Raw genomic sequence first — 15,171 nt, 5'->3', positions numbered from 1 at the left:
AATCTGTGCTGCTCGGCAGTGAAAAGTTTGCTTCAGCCGAGGGGCAGGTACACGGAGGTTTCTACACTTGGCCTTCCCTTTTTTTTTTTCGCTTCACCCGTTCGATTTGCGCCACGACTGCACGTACGCACGAGGGCATGCGTATAAACTTATGCATACGCGCGGCACATAATTGTACAATTTTCTGCCCATGCTCCTTCCATTTTGGGGAAGCTCCCGAAGCAGCTGCGAACTGACCCAGTTTTGCGCCTTTTTTTTTTTTCCTTTTTTCTCCATCCATCTCCCTTTACAATGCTCCCTCTCTTAAGCTGATTAATTCAACGACCCATCGCAAGGAAGCGGCTTTACCTCTGTACCAGCCCCCACGCGGTGCGATATAACCCCAGTTGGAATATGTGCCATCCTCCATCTCTGACTTATGCCGAAACAGCGCTTGGGGAGTAGCTACATCCGTTTTCTCATGTCAAGGTAGAAGAAAAAACATGCGGAGCGTTAGGGGCGCCACTTCTTCCGTTCGCCTGCTTGGTTCATATTACCCTGTTTAGTTTGTCCGTTTTGCTCCCTACGCGGATGACCACCCCCCCCGTAAAAAGAGGCACCCCCGAAATAGGCCATCAAAGCATGAGATCTTCACCTCTCACTATACTTAACCATGTTGGTAGAACACTAAAAATCCGTGTGACCCTGTGTTTGCTCCTTTTATGTGTAAATGTCCGACTGCATAAGACAAACAGCGCCGGGACAGCGAACTGTGTGAGGAAGAGCTTTTTTATCTCCCCGAGCGGAACGCGCGCGAGTGTTAAGAAGCGGTTTGTTTTGAGAAGGGCGAACCATGGGGGGGGGAGCTTATCGGCCCACGGGGTTGCAGGTCCCCCGAGCGAAGCTGCGCCGAGCGTGGAGGGGAGGCAAAGTGTTGATGAAGATAGCCACGCTGGGGGAGGAGAGCACAACCGATTACGCAGCGGTGGGGAGAACTGCTCACCTCGCGTGAGTAACCAGTTTGCAGACGTGCCCGAAATAAACCCAAACATCGCAAAGTTCCTATCCAGCAAGGGCATAAATCAGATGACGAAAATCCAGGCACAGAGCTTCAGGCCCATTTACGAGGGGAGAGACATAATAGGGCGCTCCGAAACGGGCTCGGGGAAAACCCTAGCCTTCGCCCTTCCCCTAGTGGAGAAGTTGTACAAAGTTAAAATGGGGAGGAGCGGAGAAGGGGTATCTCCCTCCACACCGCACTTAGAAAGTGCCAACCATTTTGGAGGCACAAACCAGCCAGATGACAGCAAGAACCCGTCCATCTTGGTACTAGAACCCACGAGAGAACTATCCAAGCAGGTAGAAAACACATTCAAAGAAATAAGCCAATTTTACAACTTTAACATTATGTCAATATATGGAGGAGAAAGCTACGTATATCAGGAAGCCAAGTTGCGGAAAGGAATAGAAATTTTAACAGGAACCCCTGGTCGGATAATCGATCACTTGGAGAGAAAAAACTTGTCGCTCCAAAATATAAAATACTTGGTGTTGGACGAAGCTGACGAAATGCTAAACTTGGGGTTTACCCATGACTTAGAGAGAATACTAAGTTACATTAATTTGAAGGAAGCGCAGATTTTGCTCTACTCTGCAACGACTCCTTCCTGGATTAAAGACATCTCTTCTAAGTATATGAAGAACCCGTTTTTCATTGACGTGGTTGATTCTTCCAACAAGACGTCCAAAAATATTAAGCACATTGCGATAAAGACGCCGTACGACATAAAGGAAAAGGCTCTGCTGTTGGAGGATATCATTTTGGTCAAGTCGAATGGAGGCCAGGTGATCATCTTCACCAGAACGAAATTAGAAGCGGATATCTTATGCTCCGAGGGGTCCTTTAAATCTCTTTCTTTTGCCGTGCTGCATGGGAACATCGCCCAGACGACTAGGGAACACACAATGCAGCGGTTTCGCCAGGGAATGTTTCAAATTTTGATAGCCACGGACATTGCCGCTAGAGGGCTAGACATAAGTAACGTCGACTTAGTCATTCAGTGCTTCCCTCCCAACTACGCAGAAATTTATATACACCGAGCTGGAAGAACGGGAAGAGCAAACAAAAAAGGCATCTCCGTTGTGTTGTTCTCAACTGAGGATAAACAAGACTTAGTAAAGATCGAAAAGAATTGCGGAATCAAATTTTCCATCGAACAATTGCCAAACAATGAAGATGTCTTCACATCTGCATCTACCATGGCGTCAAAAAAGATCCAAAATGTGAACCCATCCGTTTTGCCATTCTTTCACAAAACTGCTAGCGAATTGATAGAAAAATGTACCCAGCTGCAAATGGACCAGACAGAGTTGGTGGCCAGATGTTTGGCCATCATTTCGAAGAAAGAACACATCAAGAAGAGATCCCTCATTAATGGCCTATCCGAAACGCTCACCCTAAGCTTTGTTAACAAAAGTAGGAAGTGGAAAAACGAAGACGACATTATCTACTGGGTGAACAAAATTTCAAACGATTTAAATGTAAATACGTTTAACAAAATTTTACAAATTAAAATTGACACACGGGATAGATTTTCTTCCTACTTTGATTTGAATGAAAATATAGCTGAACTGTTCATACAAAATTTTAACAACATGTCCAAGGTGGGCCATAGGAATATGTTCGACTTGACTGTGGCTCGGAGCATCCCCGAGCACGTCGACTTGACGTCTGACTTTCACTCCTCCAGCAGGTACCACCCCAGGAAGCGCTATTCCTACAGGAGGAGGCCCTCCTACTACTGACGTGTAGCCGCTGTCCGTGCCGATCTGCAGTTGGAGCAGCTGCGTAATGCTTGAGAGCGCACCTGTGCGCGACCGTCTGAGGTGTTCCCCCGCGTCGTCATCTGCTTCGTCTTCTTCTCCCACCTCCTTTTATTTTCCCCTCATTTGTCGTCAACCACCGAATGGGGCAACGGGCGCATCGAACCGTTTCAAAAGGTGGCCACATGCAGGTTACTCAGTTAGGGAGCCTTCACCTGTGTGTCCCTATCTGGGTTCCACTCCGGACGGAGGCCCAAATGGCCCTTTTTTTTTACCCACTGCACCGCCTACATGTGCAGGAGTTTTTTTTTTTTTTTTTTGTGTAACTACACCTTATTCAAGCGGGCGCGCCACCTACGTATCGCCGCACCGACGTGTGATCAAGCAAACGGTAAAGCGGTAAAACTGTGAAGCAGCGAAACGGCAAAACTGCGAAGTTGCAAAATGGTGAAGACCTGCGAAAATACCCCCGCTTAAAAAAGCCACACACCGCTGATCCACTCAAGCGGGTGAAAAACGAAGTGCCCACCAGATGAGAAACCTGCATGCAGAATGTTCCTCCCCTACCCACTTTTTTTTTTTTTTTTATAGTCTATCTATCGCCTTGTCGTTTTATGTCTAACTTGTACAACACATTGAGACTCCCCAAAAAAAAAAACTGCACATCGAAGGAGGGAATCTCAAAAAGAGGCCATACGTATATGTCCCTCCACTGAATAAAAATTGGAGTACTTTCCCACAGGCACTGCTCATTCGTACGTTATTGTCTCCACCTTCTGCTCACACTTTTGTTCGCCCAACTGTGCTGCTTGTCCCCTTTTTTTTTTTTTTTTTCTTTTTGTGAAGTTTTTCAAACCATCTGATACCACGTGGGGACAAAATGAAAGTTCCCTTTGTGGCAATCTGGCCTTTCCTTTTTTTTCTCTTTTTGCAAAAATGCTGCTCATGCGAGAAGTTAGACTTGCTCCACAAGTTTTACTTCAAGGACGCCCCTGGGAAGAGCAAGCACATGTAAGAAAGCACAATTGGGTGCGCACAAAAAAGAAGGAGCTGTGCATGCATTCGGAGGTTAATAAGTGAAGGTGCAGTAATGGCAACGGAGCGGGGATGGGAAGACATACCACTCGTCTCACCCCATTTCGCCTTTTCCATGTGGCTTCGCTGCCTCCGTTCCACAGGGCCCCCGGTGAGAAGGAGCTGTACCCATTGATACAAGACCTCGCGGCGGATGACGAGTTAAGACCAAACGAAGTAGTGCGATTGTCGGAGACGCTCCTTCGCAGCTTTTCGACGCCCATGCAGAGGGCAATGACAATGCGCCATTGACAACTTCCCACCGTGCCAACGCGCGCTTCTCGACTCACCGCCCTGCACTGCACCCCTCCGCGACAGCAACTACCCCCTCGCAGGTGAACCCTACGACGAACATTCCTTCCCTGACCCGTTCGTTAACCCCGAGGAGTGCGTCCTGTCCTTAGGGTAGCTGCCACACAATATATACACATGGAGATCTGCTATCCCCGCGTTCGTTCACTCTTTACGCAAAAATGTACGCGGAATACTCATAGGTGTGTATCTCCCCGTATGCGCACACACGTATGCCCCTTCACGCGCACTTGTCAGGATCAGCCACACGTGGCTGTGTGACCCTTCCCATCTGTTGAGTTTGAGCGAGCAGCTGGAAGTTGAGGCGGCTCTGCTGAAGATACGGGACACGAATTTCCACAAGTGCTCCAACAAGGGGGTGTTTTACTACCAAGTGGGCCAACGCACGGGCGGACATATATGCATACACATATATATGTGCGTGCTTCCCCCATTTGTGATTGGCAAAAAACGGGGCTCCTTCCCACTCCTCATAAACATGCACACATGTATACACAGCTTTACAGTGGCGCTATATTAGGCACTTTTTTTCTCCCCTCCATCAGGCTGCAGTCGCGCTGGTCCCCGAAATTGTCATCAGCAAAAACAGCTCCTATGAGAAAGCGGTAGAACGTTTCTCCCAAAAGTTGTTGCGAAAATGGGGCATAGGAAACAAGGAGTGTCACGACGGCATTTTGCTGGTATATGTAAAACAGCTCGGGCAGTTCATTATTGCGAAGAGGGAAGGAGTTGAGGAGAAGTACTTAAACGAGAAGGAAGTGACAAAGCAGTTTATGGTCACTTACTTTGCCTCGGGATCGGTTGGCAGGTCGTTAATCGAGACGCTGAATTTTATTAACACAAAGTTGCCTTCGAAGCCGCAAGGTGAGGAGAACAGCTCAGCAGAGCGAAGGAACAGCAGCACGCCCTCACGGGTGAAGCGCACATGTGCACCTACACATGTTTACTCTGCGAGAAGTGCACCCCGCTGTCTAGTTTGGGAAATAACCCGATCGACGTGTCAGCGCGCACTGTTATCCTCGCGCACTTTTAATAATTTCACGTTTGATCACTTCCACTGTAACCGCTTCCAATTTTTCCTTTCGTAGAGCTGACCAACACAGGGAAAACTTTTTTGTTGCTGATTTTTTTGTACGTTGTGTCCGTCGTTGTAATATACATAGCGACTGCTACATATGGGAAAAAGTGATCGATGAGCGGTGCAAAATGTATCTCCATTCGTCGCTCCGCAGTTTGCTGCCCTCCATTTATGGGACGCCCTGCCAAAAGGGATGATTCAGTCCTTTTCTATAAATTTCCCCCTCTCCTATGTTACATGCAAAAGGGTCAAACAGGTCAATTTTGGGAAAAGAAAAGGAGAGAGCTTCTTATTCCCCGGCTGAACAGTTCGGCAAAGGGCAACTTGTGCAGTCTTGCATTAGGGTAAAAGTAGCCTTTTTATTTATTTTTTTTTTTTTTTTTTTTTTTTTTTTGTTCATAATTTTTTGTCGATACAGCTATTTCAGGTGCATTTTACTTAAAATGTGCTAAACTGCCTGAACAGGGAATACAAAATTATGAACAAAAAAAAAAAAAAAAAAAAATAGCCATTATGCACCTGCAAGGTAAAAAAGTTCAACGAAACAGAGTCGCTTAAAACGCTACAAATGAAAACGAAACAGTTATGAAGGAACATGTGTGTGTTCTTCCTCGTTACATCGCCCCTTGTTTGATAATTATGCCGAACTGTACCTAACTGGGTAAAGCCCCTTTCTGGAAATACTGACAAAACAAAGAAAAAGAAATGAGAAAGCACAGAGGTGTGCCTATACACATGTACCTTTCCTGTTTATGCGCTCTCTCACTTGGGGAAGGAGTGGGGGAGGTGCTCCATTCCCCTCACCAACCGCATTAATTTCCTCCACCCATCGATACTCCTCAAAATTGACGCAATTTTTTTTTTTTTTTTGACGAATAAAAAGGTGAATGTATTCGCTTAGAAGTTCACTGTAAAGGGAATTTTATTTCTACCTTTAAAGATCCTGAAAGGGCATAAATTCGCTAATTATTTAAGAAGAAAAAAAAAAAAAATACCCCCTACAGAGGTTAACATAGCAACACAGATTAAAGTGTAGTGCTCCAATTTTCACGACAAGATATACACAACCTCCTTTTAGGTACCATTTCTACACTTTGACATTTGGACTTTGAAAAAAAATGAAGGGGGAATTACGGAGTGTAGCAAATTTTTTAAAAAATGGCTTACACAAAAATGGAGGCATCGGTGGAACAAAAAACTCCGCTGTGTGCTGCGGCACGATGATGCATGCGTTCAGATCTCTTTCCACCACAAGTAACGGGGAGAAAAAAAAAATGAACATGTTTACAGCAATCAACTCAGCTATGCACAACGTGTTTGAAAAAGACCCCAATGCGATACTCCTCGGGGAAGATGTAGCCTTTGGAGGGGTATTCAGATGTTCGCTAGATTTACTAAACAAGTATGGGAATAAAAGAGTTTTTAACACCCCTTTGTGTGAACAAGGTATCATCGGTTTTGCAATCGGATTGGCAGAAAATGGATTTACGACCATCGCAGAGATACAGTTTGGAGATTATATCTTCCCCGCATTTGATCAAATAGTGAATGATGTAGCCAAGTATCGATACCGGTCCGGAAACAGTTTCGATGTGGGCAAACTGACTATTAGATCAACCTGGGGTGCAGTAGGCCATGGAGGTCTCTATCACTCTCAAAGTCCAGAAGCATTCTTTGCACACGCAGCTGGTATTAAAATTATTGTACCTAGTGACGCTTACAAAGCAAAGGGGTTGCTACTTTCAGCCATCAAAGATCCCAACCCTTGCTTATTCTTTGAACCAAAAATTCTGTACAGATCATCCGTTTGTGAGGTCCCCGTGGAGGCGTACGAATTAGAGATAGGCAAAGCTGATGTAGTGAAAGAAGGCACCGATTTGACTATCGTAACCTGGGGGTCCTTAGTACATAAAATGAAGAAGGCAGCTGATACTTTACTGACCAAGCACAAAATAGACTGCGAAGTTATCGACTTGCAAACGATCATTCCTTGGGACATTGAAACTGTTCAAAAGTCGGTCGAAAAAACAGGACGCCTTTTAATAACGCACGAGGCCCAAGTGACCAATGGGTTTGGAGCCGAAATTGCTGCCAAAATTCAGGAAAGGTGCTTCTACAATTTGCACACCCCGATTAGAAGAGTCTGCGGGTATGATACTCCATTTCCGCATGTGTACGAACCTTTTTACATGCCCGACGAGCATAAGGTGGTCTATGAGGCGCAAAAAATGATGACCAATTAGGGGTGTGTATGTGGGGGGTTGGGGCCATCCACACGCTGCGCAGGTATATAGAAGAGGGAAAAAAGAGGAAAAAAAAGTGGCGAGCATGATATTGTATACATGCAAAAAGGTGCCCCCCCTTTTTTTCCTTTTGCTCTGCCACTACTCAGCAGATGATGTGCTTAGCCACATTTGTAAAAGTGCTGCCCCGTTCGGCGTGATACGCAAAGTGGGTATCCACTCCTGGGCCATTTATACGCACTTTTTCTTTTTTTTTTTTTTTTTTTGCATTACCCCCCAAAATGTTTTCCGGGGGGTGAGTAAGTTTCCTCTCTTTTGTTCGTCCCCAAAAGGAGAAGCTCCTCGCAAACTGGAAGCCACACTTTTGCTTACGTCCCCGCGGGGTGCATTTTTTTTTAAAACAAAGAAAACGGGGTGGGGCTCCCGTTTTATATAAATGGTTTGCCTCGCGCTCCTGGAGGGGGCAAAGCACCTGTGCAAAGCAAAATGGGCGACACCATCGTACGGGTCACTTGCCATTTTGCAAGTTTCCCCCCCTACCTCGCTAGCCCTTTTTTTTACACTACGCCTACGCGCATTTCCGCCGCGCACAGGTATGCATGATAAGTTATGCACGTATGGGTTATATTTACAAATCTGCGTAAACCTACCCACGCAAGTGCGTGCCCTGCATATATTCGGCCAAAAATACCGCACAATGGGAACCCCCCTCTCTAGTGGTAGTGTCAGCTATTTCAAAAGGTACTATTTTTTATGCGCAGAAAAGGGGGCCCCCTTTGACGGGGAGAAAATACAGCAGTTGGGATAGCCCACCACCCGTACTCAAGTGTACGCGGAAAAAAGCACCGCGCTCCCAAAAAAAATGATCGGCCATTTTGCCTTCAACTTTTGTGAAGCTTCCCATTCAAGCGGTCCAGTTACCCCAAACAGGGGAGCAAGCCCAAATAGTGTAAAGAGAGTAAAGTGGAAAAGGCGGGGAAAGAGCTAACCACCTAAGGCAAGCGGCATACCACAAGGCTCCCCTTCGCAACTTTTGTTTTTGTGCACCTGATAATTCTGGTGCGGAAAAGAATACCCAGGGGGGTTGGAAAAAAAAAAAAAAATTTCTTGGGGACTTTACATGCAAGCGCGCACCGCAGGGCTCTCCAAAAAGTTAAGTCTTTCATGTAGGGGATTCTCTCACACGTGAGAGAAGAGGCAAGCGGAAACGTAAGCAGGGAGGTGGAAATTGCTGCCGCATTTGAAAACGAAAGGAGATGCAATGCCTCGGTGCTAGGTAACTTCCAAGTTGCTCGCAGGTGCAGTTGAAGATTCTGGTGCAGAACTGGCATGCGAGCGAGCGATTCGCGAGCAGCTGTATTTCCGGTTTGTGCGTAAAGGGAAGTGCATTTTGCCATCGCGCATACCCACATTTTGGCATATTACATTTTTGCATACATTTTGCGTACCCACATTTTGGCATATTACATTTTTGCGTACCCACATTTTTGCGTACCCACATTTTTGCGTACCCACATTTTTGCGTACCCTCAAATTTGTTACGCCCATTTTTGCTTCCCCCATTTTTACTTCCCCCATTTTTGCTTCCCCCATTTTTGCTTCCCCCATTTTTGCTTCCCCCATTTTTGCTTCCCCCATTTTTACTTCCCCCATTTTTGCTTCCCCCATTTTTGTCCTCCCTTGCGTAACTTCAATCACGTGAGAGCTGCCTCGCCAGAATTCTCCACTTCACGCGCAACCGCAACGTTGTTGCGAAGAGGGCGCTACATTCCCCGCGCGGCTGTGTAACTTTTGAGCCATGTGCGTTTCGTCGCCCCTCCATTTGGGAGCAGAACCTGTTTGTGTATTCAGCGCGGCGGCAGAGTAGCGAGAGTATCTCGCGCCCCGCCGTGTACGTTTAACGAGGAGGAATAACTCCAAAGGAGTGCCTCCTCATAGGAGCATAAATCAGTGGAAGAAAAAAAAAAAAAAAAAAAAAAAGGAATCCTGCTGGCCAGCAAGTACACCTTTTTTGTAACCCTCCACACCCTGCAGTGGCCAAAACGTTTATGCAGATTGGGGATCTTTTCTAACTCGGTTAGGTGCACACGGACCCTTTAGAGAGTTCGCCAAACGATGGAGGGACAGTGCCTCTCGGACGAATTCGCAAAATGTGACTTGGGCCCCGAGGGGGAAGTGCAAATGGAGGATGCCGCTGGGAGGAGGAGCGACGGGGGGGGCGAACTTGTCACCTCGCGTAACGAAATGGTCACCGCGCGTAACGAAATGGTCATCACGCATAACGAAATGGCCATCGCTGCTGATGAACGGGCCAACCCTGCCGCTGAACCGATTGACGCCCAATGGGGAGGGAGAAGCCTGTACGGCGGAAGAAGACCCCCACACAGGGGAAGACGCTCCTACAGGGGGAAAAAACCCTTCCACAGTAAAGCACCCCAGGAAGGAACAAATGACACGGCCAACATGTCAAAGCTATGCGAACTGAAGGAGTACTCCCAATTAGGGGAACACCGAAATAGCGTTATCGCCAATTTCAATGACCTCTACGGAGCGAAAGGACGTACCATCACAAAATCGCTGATGGAGATTTTTCACCTAAATGAAGATGAAGAAATTATGCTGTTCATTACGCAGAAGTTTTTACACATATACGGTTTGTGCGTCCCTTGCTTCAAATTTAGTAGCCCAAACAGTGTCTGCAGTAACAACATCAGGTGCAAGTGGTGCCATCATTACAGTCACACGGATACAAATTCCTCTTTACATCCGCATAAAATGTTGCACATGAGAAGCAAATGTAAAGTTTGTTCTTACCTATCTAGGGATGGTTTTTGTTTCCTCCAAAATGAGTGCCATTTTTGCCATTCCGTTGAGCACTTACCGTCGAGAGTACGTCAGACGTATTTCCACATGCTGAATGATCTGTATGAAAAGAAGAAGCACACCGATGTGATTACGAAGGAGCTGCTTTGCAGTCTCCAGAAGGGCAAGACCCACATCTGCGATCTAAACATTTTTGCTACCATGGAGAAGGAACTCATGTGCGTGGAAGATGACATTCAGGGGGGAGGCCCCATCGAAGGAGGTGCAGACACCGGAGCAGAAGAAAAGCGAAACAAAGTGGAGACCTGCCCGGAGTGCGACTCACAGGGGAAGAGACCCTGCAGGAGTTACTTCCTTATTGGAAAAACGCAAACTAGCTGCGCAGAAAATGGCAGCTGCGTTGAAAATGGCAATTGCGCACAAAATGGCGACTGCCCGGACTGCCACAGCGAGGTGCACAAAAAGAAAAACTCAAATTTATACTTTATGACCTATCTGCACGATAGGAACATGTGTCAAGTGTGCCCCCATATTAATGAGGAGAAGTGCCCCTGCGAGGAGGACAGCGCGTATTGCCACGATACGGACCACATATCCTACGGCGTTAAGATGAAGAACGTCCTGGGTGTGTGTGCGGCGTCCTTGAGGGGGGAATTTTCCGACGAACGCCAACCAGGGAATGCGCCACTAGCGGATGTTATGGGCAACCAGGCAAACGTGACCGATTCGGTCTCCATCAACGCGGAGTCTACCGTCGGTACCCGCGCCTCTAACCTGAGCAGGGAGCGACAGGATCATCGGCGCAGTCACCGAGTGCGCAGCAGTGCGGGGAGGCACGCCCGCCCCCCCAACGTGGATGTCCCAAGCAGTGAAAGGAAAAGGGACCCACTGACGAGAAGCACACAAGAAAGGGAATCCTCCAAAAGGTATTTACACTCAAGAAGTCACAGCAGAAGAGGGATGCATAGAAACGACCGTGATGAGAAAAAAAACGACAAAGAAATGGGAGCACCACCACTCGGGAGGTATACCAAGGAGCACGCGCATCATTTGGGAAGTAATTTTTGCGAGAAGGGTGAAGAGCGTAGAAACGCAGAGGACCCGAGTGACCTGGGCACACAACAGATGTTTGACAGAGCAGGCCACAGAGCAAAGCGACCGCTAACCCTACCCGGTGAAGCGGACTTTCCAAAAGGAGAGGAGGAGCAAAATGCGTCCAAGCATTTTCACCATAAGGTGAAGAACAACTCCTCCGCCGAGCCTGTGGCATGCACGGAGGGGGGCTTAAAAGGGGAAAGTAAAAGCCTCATAACGGGGGAGAACCCATGGGGGGAGGAATTAAGAAGCAAGGATGGCTGCAATGGCGCGATGGAGGAGGGGACGACCAACCCGCAGGGTCGAGAGGTGAAAGGAGAGGAGGAGCACCTTGGTAGGCAGCAAGAGGTGGGGAGCCACATTGGAAGCCATCTCGGAAGCTACCACGAAGGTTTCCCTGGGAGCCTTCTCTCGAACGAATACAACTGCGACCAAAGCAGCGTCTCCACGAACGTCGAAAAAGGCAGCAACCACGAGGGGGGGGATGGCTGCTTCGGGAAGGACCCCCTCGCCTGCACCAGTCAGAGCAACAAACGGGTGGACTCCCTAACCACGCAGGAGGCAAAGTATCATTTGAATGACCTCCACAGTTTGAGTCAGCTGGCCCTGGACGACGTTCGCAGCTTTCATGATGAGGGCCCGGGCGAGGAGGACATCGAGATTGAGGAGGTCAGCAGCAGGGTGAAGATCATTCAGGACGTGCCAACGCACAATGCGCAGCGGGCGCGGGGGGGTGGCAGAAATGCTAGCAGGGGGGTTAGCAAAGACGTTAGTAGAGACGTTAGTAGAGACATTAGCAAAGATTTTAGCAGCGGTGTTAGCGGTGTTAGCGGGGTTAGCGGTGCCAGCGCTGTTAGCGGTGCTAGCCGTGCTAGCGGAGATGCGGGTGACGTGCGAAGCCGGGCCAAGGGAATCCCCAGGAGCGGCCAGGCCAGTTGGAACCATGTGGCGGGGAAAACGTGGAGGAAGCAAAGAATGATGACCGGAGAGATGACAGGAGCGTATTCCTTAGAGGAACACGATGCAGGCAGGTGCGTTCCCTGCGCCTTTTACTTCTCCAGTGGGTGCAACTACTCTCTCCACTGCAGGAACTGCCATCATGAGGAGCACCGCAATTCGTCCAGCTACATGTGCCACTACAGAATGCTCCACAGGATGAGGAAGTGCAAACCATGTGTTGACTACTTTAGGGGCACTTGTAGGCATAACCAGACAGGAACGCCCAGAGAAATGGACCAGTGTGCCTACTGCCATCACGAGTCGCACAGAAGGCAGATGGAAAGAATGGCCAAAGGGAGGGCCCGCAAGGGGAGCATATCGAGTCAGTCCTCCTCGGGGTCGAAGCGGCAGTGGCGTAGCTCCACTCAATCTGCTGCCAAGCCAAAGGGGCAGTTGGGCAGTGCAACTCGATCTGCTGCGAAGCCAAGGGGGCAGCTACGCAGCTCGAGTCTCTCCACTTTGGAACCAAAAAGCAGAACACGCAGCTCAAGTCTCTCCACACTCGCATCGAAACAGAAATTCGCCAGAGATCATCGCTCTCCATCAGGGGTATATACAAAAATGAATTCAAAGAGTCCAAATAAAAGCGCCTTATCCGATTCTCATAAAAAATTAACTACGCCAAATGGGAGACAGAACGAAGAGAAAGCTCCCCCCTCCAGTAAACGTGAAGATGAGGGGGAGGACTCCAAGGCGGAAGGACCCAATTGTACATTACCCTGCAAAGGGGAGGGCAAAAATGCCAGCAATGGTACCCCCATTTCGACGAAGGAGGAAAAAGAAGCAACAGATAGGAGAACCCCTAAAGGTGCAATCATAAAAAATAAGGGAGTTACCGAAGATAATAACTGGCGCTCCGTGAAGGACGCAACTTTGGGAAAGGGAATGCCAAATGGCAGGTACCGGGAGGCGAGACACATCAGGAAGTATTCCACCCCTGAGCGCGCCAGCAGCGGGGGAAGCAGCCAAGTGTGCAGCCGAAACGAACGGAACCGTGGTAACCATCGCAATCGTGGAAATCGTGGAAACTGTGTCAGCTCGAACTCACATTCGCGCGCCCCCCGCGCAGGCGAATCCGCCTGGAGCAGCGGAGGCAGCCAACCGTCCGAGAGCCAAAGCGATGCTGGCCACCGCACGGACTCCCCCCACCCAGGAGAATCCGAAAAGAAAGGAGTGCTCACCAAGAAGGAGGAGGTCAAATCCTGGCGGAGGAAAGAGGAACCCATTAAACAAGGGACTCACAACTTATCCTCCCATCACAGCCTCTTGAGCCGACATGAGAAGGGGGCCTGCCATCCTTGCGTGTACTACTTTATAGGGTTTTACGGATGCTCTAATGGGAGAAGGTGCCTAAATTGCCACCACGAAGATCATAGAAATCCCCACACGCTGTTTCATCCCTCGCGGCTTTTACACGTTAAGAAGCTGTGCGTCCCGTGTGCGAATTATTTTAAGGGGGAATGCACCAGACCGATGCACGCGTGTGTGTACTGCCACGATGAGTCGCACGCGGGGGAGGCCAGTTGGGGAAGAGGAGATGGAGCAAACGGGGGAGATGCGTCCGCGAAAAAGGGGCTCTCCAAGGGGGACACCACCAAAAAGGGCCGCACCAAAGAGGAGCCCCCCAAGGAGGAAATTTCTAAAGAGGATCTCCCCAAAGAGAAGATTTCCGAAGGGAAAATTTCCGATGAGGATCCCCCCAAAGCCAACCGCGAAACGGGGAAGCATTTCTACTACGTCAAGCAGGTGGGCTACAGAGAACGAGATGCGCACGACAGGGGCGTCTGCCACCCGTGTACCTTCTTCTTCTCTGGAAATAATGGCTGCCTAAAAAGGAATCGGTGCCCAAATTGCCACAACAGAGAGCATGCAGACATTCACTCATCCTACCATCCGTCGAAGCTGCTCCACTATAAGGGAATATGCTACCCCTGTGTGGGGCACATGAAGGGCACGTGCAGGCGAAGGTCCTATGAGTGTGTCTACTGTCATAATGAGGAGCACCTCTCGGAGGATCGCAAAGATCAAATGAGAAAAGTTATTGACTCGGTTAATGAGAAGATGAAGGGCAAAAGGAGGGACCACCAGAAGGTGCCCCATGAGTACACGGAAAAATAGGAGGTAGGTTGGCCTGTATGGTAGCGGCTGTGTGTAGGAGATGAAACTTACCGCGCAGGAGGCGGCACCTGTTTGGAAGGGGGAAGCCCACCATTATTTATAAGTAACGCGAGGGAAGGGTCGCCTCCCATGAGATGGTCAAGCAATCTAAAGGAACAGAAAATCAACCAGTGGGAAACCCCGAATGAGCGACGCAACTGCAGTTATGCACACTTGGGCAGGTGGCTCATCCAAGAGGGGGGGATGATACCTTTCGACAGAATCGTCTCCGCATACGCATGGAAGGCATAAGAACAAGTGGATCGAAGCTTTCACCCCACATGTTTTGCAGAATTGAGGACTGCTCACCCTTTGCCGGAATGTGCATCCCAGTTAGCACAGAGAGGAAGCAAGCAAAGACGTCTCTTCCCCACAAAAGGGGATGACCATCACAGCTAGTTTAACAATTGAAGGGGGTTCATGGGCGGAGATACTTCTAACCAAACGGTTAAGAAGCGCTTTGGCAGCTGGAGTGCAGCTAGCCAAGGGGCGAAATAACCGACGCCCACCTGGCAGACACTCCCCGCAACCTTAAAAAGTGACGATGTGCGAGGTGACAAAGAGACACAAAAAAAGAAAAACCGCGTG

General features: G+C 48.8%; 3 protein-coding genes across 3 annotated transcripts, besides 11 other annotated features; all 3 read left to right on the top strand.

The window, feature by feature from the left end:
- Window positions 1-621: 621 nt before the first annotated feature.
- On the top strand, window positions 622-2,784 carry PVX_097785 (ATP-dependent helicase, putative; the record flags this gene model as incomplete). The annotated part of the gene is made up of 1 exon (XM_001613167.1): window positions 622-2,784. The coding sequence occupies one exon, from the start codon at window positions 622-624 to the stop codon at window positions 2,782-2,784; it is 2,163 nt and encodes a 720-aa protein (XP_001613217.1).
- Window positions 1,208-1,233: a microsatellite.
- A 1,235-nt stretch (window positions 2,785-4,019) lies between the features above and the next one.
- Window positions 4,020-4,044: a microsatellite.
- A 70-nt stretch (window positions 4,045-4,114) lies between these two features.
- Window positions 4,115-4,138: a microsatellite.
- A 771-nt stretch (window positions 4,139-4,909) lies between these two features.
- Window positions 4,910-4,993: a microsatellite.
- A 277-nt stretch (window positions 4,994-5,270) lies between these two features.
- Window positions 5,271-5,302: a microsatellite.
- Window positions 5,303-5,499: 197 nt separating this feature from the next.
- Window positions 5,500-5,535: a microsatellite.
- Window positions 5,536-6,134: 599 nt separating this feature from the next.
- Window positions 6,135-6,189: a microsatellite.
- Window positions 6,190-6,489: 300 nt separating this feature from the next.
- Window positions 6,490-7,509, top strand: PVX_097790 (3-methyl-2-oxobutanoate dehydrogenase (lipoamide), putative; the record flags this gene model as incomplete). Its single annotated transcript, XM_001613168.1, has 1 exon — window positions 6,490-7,509. One exon carries the CDS (start codon window positions 6,490-6,492, stop codon window positions 7,507-7,509), a length of 1,020 nt encoding a protein of 339 aa, XP_001613218.1.
- Window positions 6,683-6,714: a microsatellite.
- Window positions 7,293-7,373: a microsatellite.
- Window positions 7,510-9,774: 2,265 nt separating the features above from the next.
- On the top strand, window positions 9,775-14,544 carry PVX_097795 (hypothetical protein; the record flags this gene model as incomplete). Its single annotated transcript, XM_001613169.1, has 2 exons — window positions 9,775-13,423; window positions 13,496-14,544. The coding sequence occupies 2 exons, from the start codon at window positions 9,775-9,777 to the stop codon at window positions 14,542-14,544; spliced, it is 4,698 nt and encodes a 1,565-aa protein (XP_001613219.1).
- Window positions 11,201-11,245: a repeat region.
- Window positions 13,571-13,721: a microsatellite.
- Window positions 14,545-15,171: the final 627 nt, after the last annotated feature.

Source organism: Plasmodium vivax, chromosome 10 (genome assembly GCF_000002415.2).
Source record: "Plasmodium vivax chromosome 10, whole genome shotgun sequence".
In the NCBI taxonomy this organism is placed as follows: Eukaryota; Apicomplexa; class Aconoidasida; order Haemosporida; family Plasmodiidae; genus Plasmodium; species Plasmodium vivax.
The sequence above is the reverse complement of the archived record's forward strand: the minus strand, read 5'-3'. Positions and strand labels throughout refer to the sequence as shown.